This window comes from Diadema setosum, chromosome 16 (genome assembly GCF_964275005.1).
Source record: "Diadema setosum chromosome 16, eeDiaSeto1, whole genome shotgun sequence".
In the NCBI taxonomy this organism is placed as follows: domain Eukaryota; kingdom Metazoa; phylum Echinodermata; class Echinoidea; order Diadematoida; family Diadematidae; genus Diadema; species Diadema setosum.
This window is the reverse complement of record NC_092700.1, coordinates 30,026,623-30,053,550: the sequence shown is the minus strand read 5'-3', so window position 1 is coordinate 30,053,550 and position 26,928 is coordinate 30,026,623. Positions and strand designations below refer to the sequence as shown.

The 26,928-nt window shown below is 42.2% G+C and overlaps 1 protein-coding gene across 1 annotated transcript in view; it reads left to right on the top strand.

Moving 5' to 3' along the window:
* Nucleotides 1-26,928, top strand: part of LOC140239810 (uncharacterized) — a 100,318-nt gene that overhangs the window by 57,698 nt on the left and 15,692 nt on the right. Inside the window, exons 30-41 of the mRNA XM_072319632.1 lie at nucleotides 1,350-1,721; nucleotides 1,869-2,078; nucleotides 3,521-4,438; nucleotides 5,761-6,783; nucleotides 8,108-8,617; nucleotides 8,912-9,130; nucleotides 10,450-11,556; nucleotides 18,013-19,287; nucleotides 20,642-21,046; nucleotides 21,110-21,601; nucleotides 22,630-23,841; nucleotides 24,972-25,952. Of these exons, the coding sequence (XP_072175733.1) occupies nucleotides 1,350-1,721; nucleotides 1,869-2,078; nucleotides 3,521-4,438; nucleotides 5,761-6,783; nucleotides 8,108-8,617; nucleotides 8,912-9,130; nucleotides 10,450-11,556; nucleotides 18,013-19,287; nucleotides 20,642-21,046; nucleotides 21,110-21,601; nucleotides 22,630-23,841; nucleotides 24,972-25,952 (8,724 nt within the window). The remainder of the gene's footprint in view (nucleotides 1-1,349; nucleotides 1,722-1,868; nucleotides 2,079-3,520; nucleotides 4,439-5,760; nucleotides 6,784-8,107; nucleotides 8,618-8,911; nucleotides 9,131-10,449; nucleotides 11,557-18,012; nucleotides 19,288-20,641; nucleotides 21,047-21,109; nucleotides 21,602-22,629; nucleotides 23,842-24,971; nucleotides 25,953-26,928) is intronic.

Genomic DNA, 26,928 nt, shown 5'->3' with positions numbered 1-26,928 from the left:
ACGCACTCATGACAGAGAAATAAACAGAAGATGAGACATATTGTTTTGGGGGACGGGATAAAGTCGGTATAGTAACAGCAAAGTCGTGTGGTATTTGTTATGTTTTTTATTTTTGGTTATGAGTACTTGATCGAGTTTGTTCTTTTCATGGTGTTGGTTGCCAAATCATATCTGATATCATTTTGAAAAAAGTATCTATTTGAAAACATTGACCTGTATTGTCATCTGCAATTGATGACACAATTCTTCACAACGCAACTTTCTATGTAGAAACTGCCACCCTATCATGTAAAAAAAAAAAATGGACACTTTTACTAATGTGACTGCTGTCAAATAGGTCATTCCCAGCAAGCACAAAACTTTTTCAGAAGTTTCAAAAAACGGTTTTATTACTAGGTCCGCTACGTCTTCTTCATTTATTAAAGTCCCCGAAGGATTTTGATCAGTCATGCTCTGTCTTCGTCTTCAATGAATATTCAAGAATCGTTTTCATTAACCCCGCCACGTCTTCGTGATTGGTTTCTTTATTATCAATATTTATGCATATTTATGGATATTCAAGTAAGGAAATCTCATATTTGAAAACTAGTGAAAATAGCTAAAAAGACTTTAAAATCTAAAGTACTTATGCTGGGTTCGAACTTTCAAACTGTGCTAAAACAAAATGAAATCACGTTATTGTTTAGTTATGTACAATATCAACGTGTGTTATGAAGAGTCATTTTCATACCTTAGTAGGCCTGATTAAGGTATGTATTATTTAATTTTAGTACCCCAAAATGATAGAAGTTTTTTTTTTCTATTGGTTTTTCACATCTATTTTCAACGTTTTTATCATATCGACACCCTTCCGCAAAAAGTCGATCTCAAAACGTTTTGACAAAACTTCCATACATTCATGTTGTAATGTTCCAAGAACGCTCAGGAAATGTGCGATTGTGAGCGAGGATGGTGATAGTGCCACACAAAAATAATTCTGATATTATGGCTATCGAAAAACAAAAGAAAAGAGAAAAAAACTTGAATTCCCGAGAGTTAAAACGTAACGTTAATGATTTTGCCAAAGTGACGTCCATCATTTTCATCGAGTGCGTAAAAATAGGGGGATAGAACAATATGTTTTCACAAGAAATGAATATATAGTCCGAAACGTTCCGCTAATGAATGGTTTAATTCCCTTTCAACTCCAGAATGGTTTGCTGTAAACTTAGTGATGCTCTTTGTTTATCAGGATCTTTGTGTGTCAGGCTTATTGCAGAAAGTTACAAAAGAGAAATCTCCTACACAAGTAAAACTGAAATGGAACACTGATTTGAAAAAAAAAAATTCTATGTCTCTCCTGTACACAGAGTGCGTTGAACAATGGATCAAAGTGTGCGCCTGGTCAATTTGGTTTGACGGTGAGAGTGGAAGCCAAATAGCGAGCGACGCTGATGGAGAGACTGAATTGGTGTCAGATATTCAACACTTCCCACAATATCCTGACAACTGTGCTACCCCAGAGGATATAGAATGCCGGACAGTCGACACTGACGAATTTGCCAATGAAACTGACGATGGAGCAATATGCGATTTGAGAGGACTGATATGTAAGAACTTACCGGGACTACCCAGATGTCATAACTACAAGGTTCGCTTGCTTTGCTGTGCTTTAATACCCCAAGTCACATGTTCGACACGAGCACCTCCGGAAACAACTGCTGCACCACCAGGCACTACAAGTGGACCACCAGGAACAACAGCCGGGCCTCCTGGAACAACTGCTGCACCACCAGGCACTACAAGTGGACCACCAGGCACAACATCCGGGCCTCCGGGAACAACTGCTGCACCACCAGGCACTACAAGTGGACCACCTGGCACAACAGCCGGGCCTCCTGGAACAACTGCTGCACCACCAGGCACTACAAGTGGACCACCAGGTACAACAGCTGGGCCTCCAGGAACAACTGCTGCACCACCAGGCACAACAGCCGGGTCTCCTGGTACAACTGCTGCCCCACCAGGTACCACTTCTGGACCACCGAGTACCACAGCTGCTCAGCCACAAACAACTGGAGCACCGCCTTCAACAACCGGTAACCTTTTCTTCTTTTTCTTTTCAGCAAAAGCAATACTACCAATTCGCTACAATTAATCTCTGTCATGTTATGTCTTTTTCATTCGTTCATTCATTTCCTCTTCTTTTCATGTTCATATAATATACACGGATAACACAAATGTCAAACTAATTCTTCTAATGTTTTCGTGTACGCACTGTGTACATGACAGAGATGACAGAGATGAGACATGTTGTTTTCGGTGAGGTGATAAAATCGGTATAGTAACAGGATAGTCGAGTTGTATACTTCTCATTTTCTTTATTTAGTTATGAGTACTTGATCAATTTCTTTCTTTTCATGTGTTGGTTGCCTAATTATACTAGATATCATTTGCTAAAATAGTAACAATTTAAAAACATCGGCCTTCATTGCTATCTGCAAATGATGATACAATTTTTCACAATACAACTTTCTATTTGGAAACTGCCACCCTATTTGGTAGTAAATGTATATTTTTGCCATAGCGGATGCTGTCAGATAGGCCATTCCCGTCAAGCACAAAACGTTTTCAGAACTTTCAAAAAATGGTTTTATTAGGTCCGTTAAGACTATGTCTTTAATGAATATTTAACAAACGTTTTCATCAAGCCCGCCACGTCTTCGTGATTGGTTTCTTTATTATCGATATTTATGCATATTTGTGGGTTTTCAAGTAAGGAAATCTCACATTTGAAAACTAGTGAAAATAGCTAGAAAGACTTTAAAATCTCAAGTATTTATGCTGGGTTCGAACTTTCAAACTGTGCTAAAAAAATGTAATTATGTAATTATTCAGTTATTTACAATATCAACGTGTGTTATGAAGAGGGATTTTCATACATTAGTAGGCCTAATTAAGGTATGTATTATTCAATTTTAGTCCCCCAAAATGATAGGGTTTTTTATTGGTTTTTCACGTCCATTTTAAACGTTTATTATTACGTAGAAACCCTTCCGCAAAAAGTCGTTCTGAAAACGTTTTGACAAAACTTCCATATCATTCATTATGGAATGATCCATGAACGCACAGAAAATGTGCGATTTTGAGCGGGGATTGTGATGGTGCTACACGAAACTTATTGTTATATCATGACTATCGAAAAACAGAAGAAAAGAGAAAACATATGAATTTCCGAGAGTTAAAACGTAACGTTAATGATATTGCCAAAATGACGTGCATCATTTTCATCAAGTGCGTGGAAATAGGGGGATAGAACAATATGTTTTCGCAAGAAATGGATATTGTCCGAAACGTTCCGCTAATGAATGGTTAAATTCCCTTTCAACTCCGGGATGGTTGCTGGAAACGTGGTGATGCTCTTTGTTAATCAGGATCTTTGTCTGCCAGGCTTATTGCAGAAAGTTACAAAAGAGAATCTTCTACACAAGGAAAACTGAAAGAAAACACTGAACAAATTCTATGTTTCTCCTGTACACAGAGTGCGTTGAACAATGGATCAAAGTGTGCGCCTGGTCAATTTGGTTTGATGGTGAGAGTGGAAGCGAAATAGCGAGCGACGCTGATGGAGAGACTGAATTGGTGTCAGATATTCAGCACTTCCCACAATATCCTGAGAACTGTGCTACCCCAGAGGATATAGAATGCCGGACAGTCGACACTAACGAATTTGCCAATGAAACTGACGATGGAGCAATATGCGATTTGAGAGGACTAATATGCAAGAACCTCCCGGGTCTACCTAGATGTCGTAACTACAAAGTTCGCTTGCTTTGCTGTGCTTTGATACCCCAAGTCACATGTTCGACACGAGCACCTCCGGAAACAACTGCTGCACCACCAGGCACTACAAGTGGACCACCAGGCACAACAGCTGGGCCTCCGGGAACAACTGCTGGACCACCAGGCACTACAAGTGGACCACCAGGCACAACAGCTGGGCCTCCTGGAACAACTGCTGCACCACCAGGCACAACAGCCGGGCCTCCTGGAACAACTGCTGCACCACCAGGCACTACAAGTGGACCACCAGGCACAACAGCTGGGCCTCCTGGAACAACTGCTGCACCACCAGGCACAACAGCCGGGCCTCCTGGAACAACTGCTGCACCACCAGGCACTACAAGTGGACCACCAGGCACAACAGCTGGGCCTCCTGGAACAACTGCTGCACCACCAGGCACAACAGCCGGGCCTCCTGGTACAACTGCTGCACCACCAGGTACTACAAGTGGACCACCAGGTACAACAGCTGGGCCTCCAGGAACAACTGCTGCACCACCAGGCACAACAGCCGGGCCTCCTGGTACAACTGCTGCACCTCCAGGTACCACTTCTGGACCACCGAGTACCACAGCTGCTCCGCCACAAACAACTGGAGCACCGCCTTCAACAACCGGTAACCTTTTCTTCTTTTTCTTTTCAGCAAAAGCAATGCTACCATGTCGCTACAAATAATCTCCGTCATGTTATGTCTTTCTCATTCGTTCATTCATTTCTTCTTGCTTTCAGTTTCATACAATATACACGGATAACACAAATGTCAAACTAATGGCACATTCTTCTAACATTTTCGTGTACGCACTCATGACAGAGAAATAAACACAAGATGAAACTTTTATGATATGATTAAATCGGTATAGTAACAGGAAAGTCGAGTTTTGTACTTCTCATTTTCTTCATTTAGTTATGAGTACTTGATCGATTTCTTTCTTTTCATGGTGATGGTTGCCTAATTATACTAGATATCATTTGCTAAAATAGTAACAATTTAAAAACATCGGCCTTCATAGTTATCTTCAAATGATGATACAATTCTTCACAATACAACTTTGTATTTGGAAACTGCCACCCTATCTAGTAGTACACAAACGTTTTCTTTAAGCACGCCACGTCTTCGTGATTGGTTTCTATATTGTCAATATTTATGCATATTTATGGATATTCAAGTAAGGAAATCTCACATTTGAAAACTAGTGAAAATAGCTAGAAAGACTTTAAAATCTCAAGTCCTTATGCTGGGTTCGAACTTTCAAACTGTGTCAAAAATGTAATTATGTAATTGTTTAGTTATTTACAATATCAAAATGTGTTATGAAGAGGGATTTTCATACCTTAGTAGGCCTAATTAAGGTATGTATTATTCAATTTTAGTCCCCCAAAATGTTAGGGTTTTTTCATTGGTTTTTCACGTCCATTTTAAACGTTTTTTATTACGTAGAAACCCTTCCGCAAAAAGGCGTTCTGAAACGTTTTGACAAAACTTCATATCATTCATGTTGGAATGTTCAAGGAACGCTCAGAAAATGTGCGATTTTGAGCGCGGATTGTGATGGTGCTACACAAAACTTATTGTGATATTATGACTATCGAAAAACAAAAGAAAAGAGAAAACATGAATTGACGAGAGTTAAAACGTAACGTTAATGATATTGTCAAAATAACGTGCATCATTTTCATCGAGTGCGTGGAAATAGGGGGATAGAACAATATGTTTTCACAAGAAATGGATATTGTCCGAAACGTTACACTAATGAATGGTTTAATTCCCTTTCAATTCCGGGATGGTTGCTGTAAACTTAGTGATGCTCTTTATTAATCGGGATCTTTGTGTGTCAGGCTTATTGCAGAAAATTACAAAAGAGAAATCTTCTACACAAGTAAAACTGAAATAGAACACTGATTTGGAAAAAAAAAAATCTATGTCTCTCCTGAACACAGAGTGCGTTGAACAATGGATCAAAGTGTGCGCCTGGTCAATTTGGTTTGACGGTGAGAGTGGAAGCCAAATAGCGAGCGACGCTGATGGAGAGACTGAATTGGTGTCAGATATTCAGCACTTCCCACAATATCCTGAGAACTGTGCTACCCCAGAGGATATAGAATGCCGGACAGTCGACACTAACGAATTTGCCAATGAAACTGACGATGGAGCAATATGCGATTTGAGAGGACTAATATGTAAGAACCTCCCGGGTCTACCCAGATGTCGTAACTACAAAGTTCGCTTGCTTTGCTGTGCTTTGATACCCCAAGTCACATGTTCGACACGAGCACCTCCGGAAACAACTGCTGCACCACCAGGCACTACAAGTGGACCACCAGGCACAACAGCTGGGCCTCCGGGAACAACTGCTGGACCACCAGGAACTACAAGTGGACCACCAGGCACAACAGCTGGGCCTCCTGGAACAACTGCTGCACCACCAGGCACAACAGCCGGGCCTCCTGGTACAACTGCTGCACCACCAGGCACTACAAGTGGACCACCAGGCACAACAGCTGGGCCTCCTGGAACAACTGCTGCACCACCAGGCACAACAGCCGGGCCTCCTGGAACAACTGCTGCACCACCAGGCACTACAAGTGGACCACCAGGCACAACAGCTGGGCCTCCTGGAACAACTGCTGCACCACCAGGCACAACAGCCGGGCCTCCTGGAACAACTGCTGCACCACCAGGCACTACAAGTGGACCACCAGGCACAACAGCTGGGCCTCCTGGAACAACTGCTGCACCACCAGGCCCAACAGCCGGGCCTCCTGGTACAACTGCTGCACCACCAGGTACTACAAGTGGACCACCAGGTACAACAGCTGGGCCTCCAGGAACAACTGCTGCACCACCAGGCACAACAGCCGGGCCTCCTGGTACAACTGCTGCACCTCCAGGTACCACTTCTGGACCACCGAGTACCACAGCTGCTCCGCCACAAACAACTGGAGCACCGCCTTCAACAACCGGTAACCTTTTCTTCTTTTTCTTTTCAGCAAAAGCAATGCTACCATGTCGCTACAAATAATCTCCGTCATGTTATGTCTTTCTCATTCGTTCATTCATTTCTTCTTGCTTTCAGTTTCATACAATATACACGGATAACACAAATGTCAAACTAATGGCACATTCTTCTAACATTTTCGTGTACGCACTCATGACAGAGAAATAAACACAAGATGAAACTTTTATGATATGATTAAATCGGTATAGTAACAGGAAAGTCGAGTTTTGTACTTCTCATTTTCTTCATTTAGTTATGAGTACTTGATCGATTTCTTTCTTTTCATGGTGATGGTTGCCTAATTATACTAGATATCATTTGCTAAAATAGTAACAATTTAAAAACATCGGCCTTCATAGTTATCTTCAAATGATGATACAATTCTTCACAATACAACTTTGTATTTGGAAACTGCCACCCTATCTAGTAGTACACAAACGTTTTCTTTAAGCACGCCACGTCTTCGTGATTGGTTTCTATATTGTCAATATTTATGCATATTTATGGATATTCAAGTAAGGAAATCTCACATTTGAAAACTAGTGAAAATAGCTAGAAAGACTTTAAAATCTCAAGTCCTTATGCTGGGTTCGAACTTTCAAACTGTGTCAAAAATGTAATTATGTAATTGTTTAGTTATTTACAATATCAAAATGTGTTATGAAGAGGGATTTTCATACCTTAGTAGGCCTAATTAAGGTATGTATTATTCAATTTTAGTCCCCCAAAATGTTAGGGTTTTTTCATTGGTTTTTCACGTCCATTTTAAACGTTTTTTATTACGTAGAAACCCTTCCGCAAAAAGGCGTTCTGAAACGTTTTGACAAAACTTCATATCATTCATGTTGGAATGTTCAAGGAACGCTCAGAAAATGTGCGATTTTGAGCGCGGATTGTGATGGTGCTACACGAAACTTATTGTGATATTATGACTATCAAAAAACAAAAGAAAAGAGAAAACATGAATTGACGAGAGTTAAAACGTAACGTTAATGATATTGTCAAAATAACGTGCATCATTTTCATCGAGTGCGTGGAAATAGGGGGATAGAACAATATGTTTTCACAAGAAATGGATATTGTCCGAAACGTTACACTAATAAATGGTTTAATTCCCTTTCAATTCCGGGATGGTTGCTGTAAACTTAGTGATGCTCTTTATTAATCGGGATCTTTGTGTGTCAGGCTTATTGCAGAAAATTACAAAAGAGAAATCTTCTACACAAGTAAAACTGAAATAGAACACTGATTTGAAAAAAAAAAAAAATCTATGTCTCTCCTGAACACAGAGTGCGTTGAACAATGGATCAAAGTGTGCGCCTGGTCAATTTGGTTTGACGGTGAGAGTGGAAGCCAAATAGCGAGCGACGCTGATGGAGAGACTGAATTGGTGTCAGATATTCAGCACTTCCCACAATATCCTGAGAACTGTGCTACCCCAGAGGATATAGAATGCCGGACAGTCGACACTAACGAATTTGCCAATGAAACTGACGATGGAGCAATATGCGATTTGAGAGGACTAATATGTAAGAACCTCCCGGGTCTACCCAGATGTCGTAACTACAAAGTTCGCTTGCTTTGCTGTGCTTTGATACCCCAAGTCACATGTTCGACACGAGCACCTCCGGAAACAACTGCTGCACCACCAGGCACTACAAGTGGACCACCAGGCACAACAGCTGGGCCTCCGGGAACAACTGCTGGACCACCAGGCACTACAAGTGGACCACCAGGCACAACAGCTGGGCCTCCTGGAACAACTGCTGCACCACCAGGCACAACAGCCGGGCCTCCTGGTACAACTGCTGCACCACCAGGCACTACAAGTGGACCACCAGGCACAACAGCTGGGCCTCCTGGAACAACTGCTGGACCACCAGGCACAACAGCCGGGCCTCCTGGAACAACTGCTGCACCACCAGGCACTACAAGTGGACCACCAGGCACAACAGCTGGGCCTCCTGGAACAACTGCTGCACCACCAGGCACAACAGCCGGGCCTCCTGGAACAACTGCTGCACCACCAGGCACTACAAGTGGACCACCAGGCACAACAGCTGGGCCTCCTGGAACAACTGCTGCACCACCAGGCACAACAGCCGGGCCTCCTGGTACAACTGCTGCACCACCAGGCACTACAAGTGGACCACCAGGTACAACAGCTGGGCCTCCTGGAACAACTGCTGCACCACCAGGCACAACAGCCGGGCCTCCTGGTACAACTGCTGCACCTCCAGGTACCACTTCTGGACCACCGAGTACCACAGCTGCTCCGCCACAAACAACTGGAGCACCGCCTTCAACAACCGGTAACCTTTTCTTCTTTTTCTTTTCAGCAAAAGCAATGCTACCATGTCGCTACAAATAATCTCCGTCATGTTATATCTTTCTCATTCTTTCATTCATTTCTTCTTGCTTTCATTTTCATACAATATACACGGATAACACAAATGTCAAACTAATGGCACATTCTTCTAACATTTTCGTGTTGACGCACTCATGACAGAGAAATAAACACAAGATGAAACTTTTTTGATATGATAAAATCGGTATAGTAACAGGATAGTCGAGTTTTGTACTTCTCATTTTCTTCATTTAGTTATGAGTACTTGATCGATTTCTTTCTTTTCATGGTGATGGTTGCCTAATTATACTAGATATCATTTTAATAGTAACAATTTAAAGACATCGGCCTTCATTGCTATCTGCAAATGATGATACAATTTTTCACAATACAACTTTCTATTTGGAAACTGCCACCCTATCTAGTAGTAAACACACGTTTTCTTTAAGCACGCCACGTCTTCTTGATTGGTTTCTATATTGTCAATATTTATGCATATTTATGGATATTCAAGTAAGGAAATCTCACATTTGAAAACTAGTGAAAATAGCTAGAAAGACTTTAAAATCTCAAGTACTTATGCTGGGTTCGAACTTTCAAACTGTGTCAAAAAATGTAATTATGTAATTGTTTAGTTATTTACAATATCAAAGTGGGTCATGAAGAGGGATTTTCATACCTTAGTAGGCCTAATTAAGGTATGTATTATTCAATTTTAGTCCCCCAAAATGTTAGGGTTTTTTTATTGGTTTTTCACGTCCATTTTAAACGTTTTTTATTACGTAGAAACCCTTCCGCAAAACGGCGTTCTGAAACGTTTTGACAAAACTTCATATCATTCATGTTGGAATGTTCAAGGAACGCTCAGAAAATGTGCGATTTTGAGCGCGGATTGTGATGGTGCTACACGAAACTTATTGTGATATTATGACTATCGAAAAACAGAAGAAAAGAGAAAACATGAATTCACGAGAGTTAAAACGTAACGTTAATGATATTGCCAAAATGACGTGCATCATTTTCCTCGAGTGCGTGGAAATAGGGAGATAGAACAATATGTTTTCACAAGAAATGAATATGGTCCGAAACGTTCCACTAATGAATGGTTAAATTCCCTTTCAACTTCGGGATGGTTGCTGAAAACTTAGTGATGCTCTTTGTTAATCAGGATCTTTGTGTGTCAGGGTTATTGCAGAAAATTACAAAAGAGAAATCTTCTACAAAAGTAAACCTGAAATAGAACACTGTTTTGAAAAAAAAAATCTATGTCTGTCCTGTACACAGAGTGCGTTGAACAATGGATCAAAGTGTGCGCCTGGTCAATTTGGTTTGATGGTGAGAGTGGAAGCCAAATAGCGAGCGACGCTGATGGAGAGACTGAATTGGTGTCAGATATTCAGCACTTCCCACAATATCCTGACAACTGTGCTACCCCAGAGGATATAGAATGCCGGACAGTCGACACTGACGAATTTGTCAATGAAACTGACGATGGAGCTATATGCGATTTGAGAGGACTGATATGTAAGAACCTACCGGGACTACCCAGATGTCGTAACTACAAAGTTCGCCTGCTTTGCTGTGCTTTGATACCCCAAGTCACATGTTCGACACGAGCACCTCCGGAAACAACTGCTGCACCACCAGGCACAACAGCCGGGCCTCCTGGAACAACTGCTGCACCACCAGGCACTACAAGTGGACCACCAGGCACAACAGCTGGGCCTCCTGGAACAACTGCTGCACCACCAGGCACAACAGCCGGGCCTCCTGGTACAACTGCTGCACCACCAGGCACTACAAGTGGGCCACCAGGCACAACAGCTGGGCCTCCTGGAACAACTGCTGCACCACCAGGCACTACAAGTGGACCACCAGGCACAACAGCTGGGCCTCCTGGAACAACTGCTGCACCACCAGGCACAACAGCCGGGCCTCCCGGTACAACTGCTGCACCACCAGGCACTACAAGTGGACCACCAGGCACAACAGCTGGGCCTCCTGGAACAACTGCTGGACCACCAGGCACAACAGCCGGGCCTCCTGGTACAACTGCTGCACCACCAGGCACTACAAGTGGACCACCAGGCACAACGGCTGGGCCTCCTGGAACAACTGCTGCACCACCAGGCACAACAGCCGGGCCTCCTGGTACAACTGCTGCACCACCAGGCACTACAGCTGGACCGCCTGGAACAACTGCTGCACCACCAGGCACTACAAGTGGACCACCAGGCACAACAGCTGGGCCTCCTGGAACAACTGCTGCACCACCAGGCACAACAGCTGGTCCTCCTGGTACAACTGCTGTACCACCAGTTACCACTTCTGGACCTCCGACTACCACAGCTGCTCCGCCAGAAACAACTGGAGCACCGCCTTCAACAACCGGTAACATTTTTCTTCTTCTTTTTTTCAGCAAAAGCAATACTATCATTTCGCTAAAAATAACCTCAGTAATGTTATGCCTTATTTGTGACCCTGCATCACAAAATTAATAAAAGTCACCACATATTGATTTTTAGTTAATGGGAGATTCTGAAAGAGCAGACTCTAAGCTTTCAAATGATGCATAACTCAATTCAAATAGACTCCCCTAACCTACCTAAATACTGGAAAGAAAGTACACACTCTGAAAATGTGTGAACTGAGAAAAGAGGCTCTGAAGTACAGGGTCTTTTCATGCTCTTAATCTTTCACCAAGCCGCGCTAGCTGGGCGATGACAGGGACAAAACACAGGATGTCAACCACCGGAGCAACAACAATGAAGAGATTATCAGATTAAGCTGAAATTTAGCATGTTCTATTGACACATTCTGTCCATGATTAATGCCAACTTACAAACCAGTAGCATTATCCTTTCAGAAGTTATTGGACTTGGAAGTGAAGAGTGTCCAAAGCATTTCAAGAAACGAAAAGGGGCCTCTGGATACTAAACTGATCATTCTATACTCTCCCCCCAAAAGGGGCTGTAGAAAAACTGCTGAAAACATACTTTCCCATTCTTGTAATGATCCCAAACTAAAGATTAATGTAGCAGAAAGACAGCTCTTTCAGAAAATATGAAAAACTCAAGATTGACATAGTTGACCCATTTCACCTGTTTTGAGTCATCACGTAAAAGCAAGGGGTGCGACTTTTTGTTTGTTTTGTGGTGCACGGTCACATTTGTTCATTCGTTCATGCCCGCTTCATTTTCATTTTTAAACAATATACACGGATAACACAAACGTCAAGACAAGGGTACATTCCTATAACATTTTCGTGTACGCACTCATATATGACACACAAGATGAGATATATTGTTTTGGGGGAGGTGATAAAATCGGTATAGTAACAGCATAGTCGAGTGGTACTTGTCATGTACTTTATTTAGTTTATGAGTACTTGATCGATTTCTTTCTTTTCATGGTGTTGGTTGCCCAATTATATTAGATATCATTTGCAAAAATAGTAACAATTTGAAAACATCGGCCTTCATTGTTACCTACAAATGATGATACAATTTTTCAAAATACAACTTTCTATTTGGAAACTGCCACCCTATCTAGTAGTAAGTGGACACTTTTACTATGGTGACTGCTGTCAAATAAGCCTTGCCCAGCAGCGTTATTTGATATTCCAGTGGAACAGTGACAGCGCTGCAGTATACTGGGCTATTTGAGACCAAGTTTTTATGGGGGGGGGGGTCAATTTGACCCCCCCCCCCCCTTCAGATCTCGGCCGCCAATCTCGCGATCGCCGCAAAATTTTGCCTGAAGATAGAGCTGGATGCCAACTACAAGATTACATGGTCATGCAATATGAAAATATTGGTTTTCTATTTTTAATGAATTAATTATGTAAATTACGCATGAAATCATATTTTCACCTATAACTCTATTAAAAAGACTGAAGGATTGCTAAATTTTTGTGTCAGAGTTCCTCAAGACACATCCAACAATTTTCATGCAAAAAAATAGCACAATCAAAATTAGTTTTTTTTTATTGTTTTGTTAATTATGTATTTTATTGTTTTTTCGACCTTTTGTTTTCTATTTTTTTTCCCAAAATTTGTTGCAGGCACTTTTTCAAGCTTATCTACATTAGAATTGATTAATTTCAATGGTTAAAAGTTGAAATAATCTAATTTATATCAATTAAAAAAACCCCACAATTTGCATTGGATTTGCACACGATTTCATGAATTTGAGTCGTTTTCAGGTTGACATGCATATGCAAAACATTACATAACTTCAGAACGGTGTACCCGGACGTCGCAGATTTGGTCTCAAAATATGCGGGAGACTTCAATGAAAAAAGTCATGAAACGACGCGGCAAAATCTTTGCGCGTTGCGGAATCATCGTAGCGTGAAATGTTGAGGGGGGGGGGTCAATTTGACCCCCCCCCCTCCCCCAGTCAGAATATGGTTAAACAGAAAATCAAGGATTCGGCTGAGCTAATGTGTGAAAATGTGGAATGTTTAGATGGGAATGCAAATCAAGATGGTATTGATTTTTGTTACTATGCGATATGTTCATCAATGTTGCACAAGATGTTGGCATTTGTAAGTGGAGACAATCTCGTAATAGTGTAAACACAAATGAGACTTTCAATAAGGATAAAAACAACCATCAACCTTGGTTTAATCTAGAATGCAGAGCTGCCCGGCAGGAGTATTTGAATGTTAAAAATCGATTAAAGAGGAATCTTGAATTTCTGGGCAGTTCAAGAGCTACTTGTCTATTGAATCATTATGAATCTATAAGACAGCTTTATAAGAATTTATTAACCCTAACCCCACCGGGTTTTTTGAGGGACTTGAAACCACCGGGGGGGGGGGGGGCTTTTTGGCCCCCCTTCAGATATCTCGCGATCCTCGCGAAAATTTGCACTAAGGTAGAGGCCAATGTAATCTACAAGACATTATAGTTAGATTTTTCAATCTTTAATTTATGTATTTTATATTAATTAATTTATGCTAATGTATGCAAAAGTAACTTTTTGGCTATAAATAAAAAAACAAAGCTCCAAGACTTCTAATTTTTGGTGAACATATTCTTTTCAATATCCACAACAATAATATTGAAGCAAAAATTCAGCTTCATAATTATTTCTATGTATTTTATTGTTTATTTACTTTCTTATGTATTTCCTTGTTTTTTAACTTTTTGTTTTTGTTGTTTTTTGTAAAAATTTGTCGCAGAAAATTTTTAAAGCATAATCAGGCTAAAATAAATCATTATCAGCCATTGAAAGTAAAAATATTTATTTTTTATGAATTAATTGCAAAAACACAATTTCCATTGGATTTGTACACAAAATCATGTTTTTAAGCAATTTTTTGGTCGACGAATTTTTTGAAAGGGACGTGGCTTCAAAATGGTATGCCCGGGAGCGACAAATTTGGTCTCAAAAGTTGCGCGATACTTGAAAAGAAAAGTCGTAAAATGTCGCGGCGAGAGCATCACGCGTTGCGGAATAATCACGCGAAACGTCGGGGGGGGGGGGGGCAAAATGGCCTCCCCCCCCCCCGTGGGAATAGGGTTAAGACATAAAAGAAGGACATTTCATAGAGATTTTAATGAATCTCTCCGTTCATTACAGGCATCCAATCCGAAAGAATATTGGCAATTACTCAACAGTAATAATGAACGCAAGGTAAAGAAAATAGGAAATGTTTCATTAGGGGATTTTGTTAATAATTTTAGTCGTTTAGGTAATAGCCAAGATGACAATCCCACAGGTCTGGAAGATAGTACTTCAGAATTTTTTGAGGCAAAAAATGGTTCCTTGGATGGCCCAGTCACTTTGGAAGAAGTGGCACTAATGGTTAAGAAACTTAAAAATTAAAAAGCCTGTGGAAAAGATTTCAATAGAAATGAATTCCTTAAGAATTGTCCCGTAGAGATGCTTCATGTGTTGGTAAAGTTCTTTAATGTGGTACCAGACAGTGGTATTCCAACTGAATGTTGCATAGGAATCATCATTCCTATTTTTAAAAATAAGGGTATAGACACAAATCCTGATAAATATAGAAGAATAACTCTTCACAGGTGTCTCGGAAAACTTTTAACTTCCATTTTGAATCATCGAATCTCAGAATTTTTCGAAGCAGCTAATATGTTATGTAAAGAGCAGGCTGGCTTTCGTTCTAATTATTCTACAATTGATAATATTTTTGTTTTGAAGACTATAATTGATGTTTATCTGCAAAATAAAAACGCTTATACTGTGTATTTACTGATTACAAGAAAGCATTTGATCTAATTGATAGATCATCTTTATGGTACAAAATGTTGAAGATGGGAATTAGGGGTAAACCGTTTACTGTCATTAGGAACATTTTATGAAAGTGCTAAATCATGTGTGGCGGTCGGGGGGGGGGGGGGAGATGTCAGAGTTTTTTTACTTGCAACACCGGTGTACGACAGGGTGAAAACCTTTCCCCACTTTTATTTGCCATTTATCTGAATGATTTTCAAGAATACATTAGAAAATCATATGGTGGACTGAAATATTTGGAAAGTGGGATTTCTGACCACCTGGATTCTGATAATGTTAAAAAAGCTTTAAATCTGTCTTGTTTACTTTATGCAGATGATACAATAATTTTAGCAGAAACTCCGGAGGAGTTGCATAAGGCTCTTGATGCTGTAGATAGTTATTGTCAGACATGGCGCTTGACTGTTAATGCTAGCAAGACTAAAATTGATATTTATTTTCCCGTGGGAAGGTTAGAAGAATTTCTGAATTTGTTTATGCTGGTGATTCACTTGAGGTTATAGATGACTTTGTGTACCATGGAGTTAAATTCAGTCATAATGGTAGTTTTAAAAGGGCAATTTCTAAACAAGTCACACAAACTAGAAAAGCACCTTATAGCATGTTGGTCAAGGCTAAAAAGTTACAGCTCTCTGTGGACACACAGTGCCATCTATTTGATCATCTTGTTTTACCTGTTTTACTCTATGGTTGTGAAGTCTGGGGGTATGGGTACATAGACCAAATTGAAATTTTCCATAGGAAATTCTTGAGAAAAGTTTTACTTGTGAATAAATGTACTCCTGATTGTATGGTTTATGGTGAAACTGGACGTGGAGTAATTTTGAACCATATTAAATGTCGAATGATTGGATTCTGGTTGAGATTAGTTAAGGAAAAAGAAACCAAACACTCATGCACAATTTTCAAATTTCTACTGCATTTACAAGGAGACAAAAGTTAGATTTTTTTTTTTATATGTTTAGTCAAGAGTGGAGAGCAGCCACATGGTCAAATAGAATTTGTACAAATTATAGAATGTTTAAGGATAATTTGGTGTTTGAGAAGTATTTACAAGTCTTGTGTAAGAAAGATTATATTACTTTTAGTAAATTCAGATGTCGATCTAATGGGTCACCCGTTAATAAGGGCAGGTTTGATGCAAGCCTGACAGATGAATTGCATTGTACTAAATGTTCATCTGCAGATATAGGGGATGAATTTCATTATTTTTTTTGTTTGTCCCTTTTTCCACAAAGATAGACTATTGTATTTACCAAGTAGCTTTACGGCCAGTTAACCAAGTGCATTACATATTGCCAAACTATTCAATTCAGCTAATGCTTGCCATTGAAAAAAAAAATAGTCAAATTTGTAAGAATGATTATGTTTCAGTTTTCTTCAAAACCAAATAAGAAAGACAGTAGTTTTGTAGAAAGTAAAGTAGATGTGAATGTGTGTACACGTAGTGTAGAGTAGTTAAACGTCCTTTACGCCTTGTTTTGTAAACATGTTTATTTATATCTGTTAATTTCACATGTACATGTACATTATCACACATATTTTTGTATTCATATATTGTAAATATGTTTGTACTCTCATACCCCAAGAGAGAGTCGATAGAGTCAATAAAATCTTACAAATCTTACAAAAGCAAGCACAATTTTTTTTCAGAACTTAAAAAAACCCAATTTCATTAGGTCCGCTGCGTCTTCTTCATTTAATAGGGAGCTTTAGATTTTGACGCGCGGACGTTTAGGATGACGAGTGCGCTGGACGTTCTCCTCTCCCCTGCGTCGCGTTGAAAAGCAGCTTTAGACTCCGCTGGGACGCAACGTATAAAAAGTAAAATGCCCCCCCCCCCCCATATGATCTGTGCATGAAGTAGTTCTCTACGTTGCAAACTGTGGGGACGTAAAAATAGCCCAGTACGCGTAGTGAAAAACTCGGGCGACGCAAGCTAAAAAATAGATTGACTTGACGTGCGATTCTGCGCATGCTCAGAACATGTTTTTTTTTCCCCTCTGAACGTTCGCGCGTCAAACCTAAAGCTCCTTGTTAACGTCCACAAGGGATTTTGATTAGGTATGCTCTACGTACAAACCCTTCCGCAAAATGTCGTTCTGAAAACGTTTTGACAAAGTGTCCATATTATTCATGTTGGAATGTTCCAAGAACGCCCAGAAAATGTGCGATTGTGAGCGGGGATTGTGATGGAACTACACGAAAGTTATTCTGATATTATGGTTATCACAAAGAAAAAGAAAAGATAAAACACATGAATTCCCCAGAGTTAAAACGTGACGTTAATGATTTTGTCAAAGTAACGTGCATCATTTTCATCGAGTGCGTAGAAAAAAGGTGATAGAGCGATATGCTTTCACTAGAAATGAATACTGTCCGAAACGATCCGTTAATGAATGGTTAAATTCTCTTTCAACTCCGGGGTGGTTTCTGTAAACTTAGTGATGCTCTTTGTTAATCAGGATCTTTGTGTGTCAGGCTTATTGCAGAAAGTTACAAAAGAGAAATCTTCTACATAAGTAAAACTGAAATAGAACACTGATTTGAAAAAAAATTCTATGTCTCTCCTGTATACAGAGTGCGTTGAACAATGGATCAAAGTGTGCGCCTGGTCAATTTGGTTTGATGGTGAGAGTGGAAGCCAAATAGCGAGCGACGCTGATGGAGAGACTGAATTGGTGTCAGATATTCAGCACTTCCCACAATATCCTGACAACTGTGCTACCCCAGAGGATATAGAATGCCGGACAGTCGACACTGACGAATTTGCCAATGAAACTGACGATGGAGCAATATGCGATTTGAGAGGACTGATATGTAAGAACCTACCGGGATTACCCAGATGTCGTAACTACAAAGTTCGCTTGCTTTGCTGTGCTTTGATACCCCAAGTCACATGTTCGACACGAGCACCTCCTGGAACAACTGCTGCACCACCAGGCACAACAGCCGGGCCTCCTGGAACAACTGCTGCACCACCAGGCACAACAGCCGGGCCTCCTGGTACAACTGCTGCACCACCAGGCACTACAAGTGGACCACCAGGCACAACAACTGGGCCTCCAGGAACGACTGCTGCACCACCAGGCACTACAAGTGGACCACCAGGCACAACATCTGGTCCTCCAGGAACAACTGCTGCACCACCAGGCACTACAAGTGGACCACCAGGCACAACAGCTGGGCCTCCAGGAACAACTGCTGGACCACCAGGAACAACAGCTGCGCCTCCAGGAACAACTGCTGGACCACCAGGCACAACAGCCGGGCCTCCAGGAACAACTGCTGCACCACCAAGCACTACAAGTGGACCGCCAGGCACAACAGCCGGGCCTCCTGGTACAACTGCTGCACCACCAGGCACAACAGCCGGGCCTCCTGGAACAACTGCTGCACCACCAAGCACTACAAGTGGACCACCAGGCACAACAGCTGGGCCTCCAGGAACGACTGCTGCACCACCAGGCACTACAAGTGGACCACCAGGCACAACGTCTGGTCCTCCAGGAACAACTGCTGCACCACCAGGCACTACAAGTGGACCACCAGGCACAACAGCTGGGCCTCCAGGAACAACTGCTGGACCACCAGGAACAACAGCTGCGCCTCCAGGAACAACTGCTGCACCACCAGGCACAACAGCCGGGCCTCCTGGTACAACTGCTGCACCACCAGGCACTACAAGTGGACCACCAGGCACAACAGCTGGGCCTCCAGGAACGACTGCTGCACCACCAGGCACAACAGCCGGTCCTCCTGGTACAACTGCCGCACCACCAGGTACCACCTCTGGACCACCGACTACCACAGCTGCTCCGCCACAAACAACTGGAGCACCGCCTTCAACAACTGGTGACCTGTTTCTTCTTCTTTTTGTTGTTTTAAGCAAAAGCAATACCACCATTTCGCTAAAAATAACCTCGGTCATGTTATGTCTTAACTATTTATTCTTTCATTCCCTCTTCATTTTTTTTTAAACAATATACACAGATAACACAAGCGTCAAAACAATGGTACATTCTTCTAACCTTTTCGTGTACGCACTGATGACGGAGAAATAAATACAAGATGAGACTTTTTTGATGTGATAAAATCGGTATAGTAACAGCATAGTCGAGTGGTACTTGTCATGGTCTTTATTTAGTTATGATTACTCGATCGATTTCTTTCTTTTCATGGTGGTGCTTGCCCAATTATATTAGATATCATTTGCACAAATTGAGACAATTTAAAAACATCGGCCTTCATAGTTATCTGCAAATGATGATACAATTTTTCATAATACAACTTTGTATTTGGAAACTGCCACTCTATATCTAATAGTAAATGGACACTTTTGGTATGGTGACTGCTGTCAAATAGGCCATACCCAGTAAGCAGAAAACTTGTCAGAACTGAAAAAGAAAAACCGGTTTTATTAGGTCCGCTACGTCTTCGTCATTTATTAATGTCCACAAAGGATTTTGACGAGGTATGCTCTACGTAGAAACCCTTCCGCAAAATGTCGTTCTGAAAACCTAATGATAAAATGTCCATATTATTATTCATGTTGGAATGTTCCAAGAACGCTCAGAAAATGTGCGACTGTGAACGGGGATTGTGATGGTGCTATACACGAAAGTTATTCTTATATTATGGTTATCACAAAATAAAAGAAAAGACAAAACACATGAATTCCCGAGAGGTAAAACGTAACGTTAATGATTTTGCCACAGTGACGTGCATCATTTTCATCGAGTGCTTAGAAATAGTGGAATAGGACAATATATTTTCACAAGAAGCAAATATTGTTTGAAAAGTTCCACTAATGAATGGTTAAATGGTTAAGTGGTTGATCAGCATGTGCGCGCCTGTAAAATGGATGCGACTGGCTGGAATGCTCCCCAGGGAGTGGAGAATGAGCACTGTTTAGTGCTGGTTGGAAATAATGTATCCAGTGACCGGGGTAATAATAGTCTGTAAAGCGCATTGAGACACTTAAGTGTGAAATGCGCTATATAAAAACCAGCTATTATTATTATTATTATTATTAAATTCCCTTTCAACTCCGGGATGGTTGCTGTAAACTTAATGATGCTCTTTGATAGTGAGGATATTTGTGTGTCAGGCTTATTGCAGAAAGTTACAAAAGAGATATCTTCTGCACAAGTAAAACTGAAATAGAACACTGATTTGAAAAAAAATTCTATGTCTCTCCTGTACACAGAGTGCGTTGAACAATGGATCAAAGTGTGCGCCTGGTCAATTTGGTTTGATGGTGAGAGTGGAAGCCAAATAGCGAGCGACGCTGATGGAGAGACTGAATTGGTGTCAGATATTCAGCAATTCCCACAATATCCTGACAACTGTGCTACTCCAGAGGATATAGAATGCCGGACAGTCGACACTGACGAATTTGCCAATGAAACTGATGATGGAGCAATATGCGATTTGAGAGGTCTGATATGTAAGAACCTACCGGGACTACCTAGATGTCGTAACTACAAAGTGCGCTTGCTTTGCTGTGCTTTGATACCCCAAGTCACATGTTCGACACGAGCACCTCCGGAAACAACTGCTGCACCACCAGGCACTACAAGTGGGCCTCCAGGAACGACTGCTGCACCACCAGGCACAACATCTGGTCCTCCAGGAACAACTGCTGCACCACCAGGCACTACAAGTGGACCACCAGGCACAACAGCTGGGCCTCCTGGAACAACTGCTGGACCACCAGGCACAACAGCCGGGCCTCCTGGTACAACTGCTGCACCACCAGGCACAACAGCCGGGCCTCCTGGAACAACTGCTGCACCACCAGGCACAACAGCCGGGCCTCCTGGAACAACTGCTGCACCACCAGGCACTACAAGTGGACCACCAGGCACAACAGCTGGGCCTCCAGGAACAACTGCTGCACCACCAGGAACAACAGCTGGGCCTCCAGGAACAACTGCTGCACCACCAGGCACAACAGCCGGGCCTCCAGGAACAACTGCTGCACCACCAGGCACTACAAGTGGACCACCAGGCACAACAGCTGGGCCTCCAGGAACAACTGCTGCACCACCAGGCACAACAGCCGGGCCTCCTGGTACAACTGCTGCACCACCAGGTACCACCTCTGGACCACCGACTACCACAGCTGCTCCGCCACAAACAACTGGAGCACCGCCTTCAACAACTGGTGACCTGTTTCTTCTTCTTTTTGTTGTTTTAAGCAAAAGCAATACCACCATTTCGCTAAAAATAACCTCGGTCATGTTATGTCTAATTTATTTATTCGTTCATTCCCTCTTCATTTTGATTTTTAAACAATATACACGGATAACACAAATGTCAAACTCATGGCACATTCTTCTAACATTTTTGTTTACGCACTCATGACACAGAAATAAACACAAGATGAGACATGTTGTTTTGGGGGACGTGATAAAATCGGTATAGTAACAGCATAGTCGGGTGGTATTTGTCATGGTCTTTATTTAGTTACGAGTACTTGATCAATTTCTTTCTTTTTATGGTGTTGGTTGTCCAATTATATTAGGTATCATTTGTAAAAAAAAAGTAACAATTTAAAAATATCAGCCTTCATTGTTATCTGCAAAATTGATGATAATATAATTTTTCAAAATACACCTTTCTATTTGGAAACTGCCACCCTATCTAGTAGTAAATGGACACTTTTACTATTGTGACTGCTGTCAAATAGGCCTTACCCAGCAAGCACAAGACTTTTGCAGAACTTAACAAAAACCGGTTTTATTAGGTCCGCTACGTGTTCTTCATTTATTAACGTCCACAAAGGATTTTGATTAGGTATACTCTACATAGAAACCCTTCCGCAAAAAGTCGTTCTGAAAACGTTTTCACAAAATGTCCATATTATTCATGTTGGAATGTTCCAAGAACGCTCAGAAAATGTGCGATTGTGAGCGGGGACGTGCATCATTTTCATCGAGTGAGTAGAAACAGGGGGATAGAGCAATATGTTTTCACAAGAAATGAATATTGTCCGAAACGTTCCACTAATGAATGGAAAAATTCCCTTTCAACTCCGGGATAGTTGCTGTAAACTTACTGATGCTTTTTGTTAGTCAGGATCTTTGTGTGTCAGGCTTATTTCAGAAAGTTACAAAAGAAAAAATCTTCTACACAAGTAAAACTGAAAGAACACACTGATTTGAACAAATTCTATGTTTCTCCTGAACACAGAGTGCGTTGAACAATGGATTAAAGTGTGCGCCTGGTCAATTTGGTTTGATGGTGAGAGTGGAAGCCAAATAGCGAGCGACGCTGATGGAGAGACTGAATTGGTGTCAGATATTCAGCAATTCCCACAATATCCTGACAATTGTGCTACCCCAGAGGATATAGAATGCCGGACAGTCGACACTGACGAATTTGCCAATGAAACTGACGATGGAGCAATATGCGATTTGAGAGGTCTGATATGTAAGAACCTACCGGGACTACCCAGATGTCGTAACTACAAAGTTCGCCTGCTTTGCTGTGCTTTGATACCCCAAGTCACATGTTCGACACGAGCACCTCCGGAAACAACTGCTGCACCACCAGGCTCTACAACTGGACCACCAGGCACAACAGCTGGGCCTCCTGGAACAACTGCTGGACCACCAGGCACAACAGCCGGGCCTCCTGGTACAACTGCTGCACCACCAGGCACAACAGCCGGGCCTCCTGGAACAACTGCTGCACCACCAGGCACTACAAGTGGACCACCAGGCACAACAGCTGGGCCTCCAGGAACAACTGCTGGACCACCAGGCACAACAGCCGGGCCTCCTGGTACAACTGCTGCACCACCAGGCACAACAGCCGGGCCTCCTGGAACAACTGCTGCACCACCAGGCACTACAAGTGGACCACCAGGCACAACAGCTGGGCCTCCAGGAACAACTGCTGGACCACCAGGCACAACAGCCGGGCCTCCTGGTACAACTGCAGCACCACCAGGCACCACAAGTGGACCACCAGGCACAACAGCCGGACCTCCTGGTACAACTGCTGCACCACCAGGCACCACAAGTGGACCACCAGGCACAACATCTGGTCCTCCAGGAACAACTGCTGCACCACCAGGCACTACAAGTGGACCACCAGGCACAACAGCTGGGCCTCCGGGAACAACTGCTGGACCACAAGGAACAACAGCTGGCCCTCCAGGAACAACTGCTGGACCACCAGGCACAACAGCCGGGCCTCCTGGTACAACTGCTGCACCACCAGGCACTACAAGTGGACCACCAGGTACAACAGCTGGGCCTCCTGGAACAACTGCTGCACCACCAGTCACAACAGTCGGGCCTCCTGGAACTACTGCTGCTCCACCAGGTACCACCTCTGGACCACCGACTACCACATCTGCTCCGCCACAAACAACTGGAGCACCGCCTTCAACAACCGGTGACCTTTTTCTTCTTCTTCTTTTTCAGCAAAAGCAATACCACCATTTCGCTGAAAATAACCTCGGTCATGTTATGTCTTATTTATTAATTCGTTCATTCGTTCTACTTCATTTTTAAACAATACAGACGGATAACACAAACGTTAAAACAATCGTACATTCCTATAACATTTTCATGTACGCACTCATGACAGAGAAATAAACACAAGATGAGACATGTTGTTTTGGGGGACGTGATAAAAATCGGTATAGTAACAGCATAGTCGAGTGGTACTTGTCATGCTCTTTATTTAGTTATGATTACTTGATCAATTTCTTTCTTTTCATTGTGTTGGTTGTCCTATTATATTAGGTATCATTTGCAAAAACGTAGCAATTTAAAAACATCGGCCTTCATTGTTATCTGCAAATGATAATAGAATTTTTCACATTACCACTTTCTATTTGGAAACTGCCACCCTATCTAGTAGTAAATGAACACTTTTGCTATTGTGACTGCTGTCAAATAAGCCTTGCCCAGCAAGCACAAAACTTTCGCAGAACTTAACAAAAACCAATTTTATTAGGTCCGCTACGTCTTCTTCATTTATTAACGTCCACAAAGGATTATGATTAGGTATGCTCTACGTAGAAACCCTTCCGCAAAAAGTCGTTCTGAAAACGTTTTCACAAAATGTCCATATTGTTCATGTTGGAATGTTCCAAGAAAGCTCAGAAAATGTGCGATTGTAAGCGGGGATTGTGATGGTGCTACACGAAAGTTAGTCTGATATTATGGCGATCGAAAAACAAAAGAAATGAGAAAACACATGAATTCCCGATGGTTAAAACGTAACGTTAATGATTTTGCCAAAGTGACCTGATTCATTTTAATCGAGTGCGTGGAAATAGGGGGATAGAGCAATATGTTTTCACAAGAAATGAATATTGTCCGAAACGTTCCACTAATGAATGGTTAAATTCCCTTTCAACTCCGGGATAGTTGCTGTAAACTTACTGATGTTCTTTGTTAGTCAGGATCTTTGTGTGTCAGGCTTATTGCAGAAAGTTACAAAAGAGAAATCTTCTACATAAGTAAAGCTGAAAGAAACACTGATTTTAACAAATTCTATGTTTCTCCTGTACACAGAGTGCGTCGAACAATGGATCAAAGTGTGCGCATGGTCAATTTGGTTTGATGGTGAGAGTGGAAGCCAAATAGCGAGCGACGCTGATGGAGAGACTGAATTGGTGTCAGATATTCAGCAATTCCCACAATATCCTGACAACTGTGCTACCCCAGAGGATATAGAATGCCGGACAGTCGACACTGACGAATTTGCCAATGAAACTGACGATGGAGCAATATGCGATTTGAGAGGTCTGATATGTAAGAACCTACCGGGACTACCCAGATGTCGTAACTACAAAGTTCGCCTGCTTTGCTGTGCTTTGATACCCCAAGTCACATGTTCGACACGAGCACCTCCGGAAACAACTGCTGCACCACCAGGCCCTACAAGTGGACCACCAGGCACAACAGCTGGGCCTCCTGGAACAACTGCTGCACCACCAGGCACAACAGCCGGGCCTCCTGGTACAACTGCTGCACCACCAGGCACAACAGCCGGACCTCCTGGAACAACTGCTGCACCACCAGGCACTACAAGTGGACCACCAGGCACAACAGCTGGGCCTCCAGGAACAACTGCTGGACCACCAGGAACAACTGTTGCACCACCAGGCACAACAGCCGGGCCTCCTGGTACAACTGCTGCACCACCAGGCACCACAAGTGGACCACCAAGCACAACATCTGGTTCTCCAGGAACAACTGCTGCACCACCAGGCACTACAAGTGGACCACCAGGCACAACAGCTGGGCCTCCAGGAACAACTGCTGGACCACCAGGAACAACAGCTGGGCCTCCAGGAACAACTGCTGCACCACCAGGCACTACAAGTGGACCACCAGGCACAACAGCCGGGCCTCCTGGAACAACTGCTGCACCACCAGGGACAACAGTTGGGCCTCCTGGAACAACTGCTGCACCACCAGGTACCACCTCTGGACCACCGACTACCACATCTGCTCCGCCACAAACAACTGGAGCACCGCCTTCAACAACCGGTGACATTTTTCTTCTTTTTTTTCCAGCAAAAGCAATACCACCATTTCGCTGAAAATAACCTCGGTCATGTTATGTCTTATTTATTCATTCGTTCATTCCTTCTACTTCATTTTTAAACAATACAGACGGATAACACAAACGTCAAAACAGTGGTACATTCCTATAACATTTTCGTGTACGCTCTCATGACAGAGAAGTAAACACAAGATGAGACATGTTGTTTTGGGGGACGTGATTAAAATCGGTATAGTAACAGCATAGTCGAGTGGTACTTGTCATGCTCTTTATTTAGTTATGATTACTTGATCAATTTCTTTCTTTTCATTGTGTTGGTTGTCCTATTATATTAGGTATCATTTGCAAAAACGTAACAATTTAAAAACATCGGCCTTCATTGTTATCTGCAAATGATGATACAATTTTTCACATTACAACTTTCTATTTGGAAACTGCCACCTTATCTAGTAGTAAATGGACACTTTTGCTATTGTGACTGCTGTCAAATAAGCCTTGCCCAGCAAGCACAAAACTTTCGCAGAACTTAAAAAAAAAAGCGGTTTTATTAGGTCCGCTACGTCTTCTTCATCTATTAACGTCCACAAAGGATTATGATTAGGTATGCTCTACGTAGAAACCCTTCCGCAAAAAGTCGTTCTGAAAACGTTTTCACAAAATGTCCATATTATTCATGTTGGAATGTTCCAAGAACGCTCAGAAAATGTGCGATTGTGAGCGGGGATTGTGATGGTGCTACACGATAGTTAGTCTGATATTATGGCGATCGAAAAACAAAAGAAATGAGAAAACACATGAATTCCCGACAGTTAAAACGTAACGTTAATGATTTTGCCAAAGTGACCTGATTCATTTTAATCGAGTGCGTGGAAATAGGGGGATAGAGCAATATGTTTTCACAAGAAATTAATATTGTCCGAAACGTTCCACTAATGAATGATTAAATTCCCTTTCAACTCC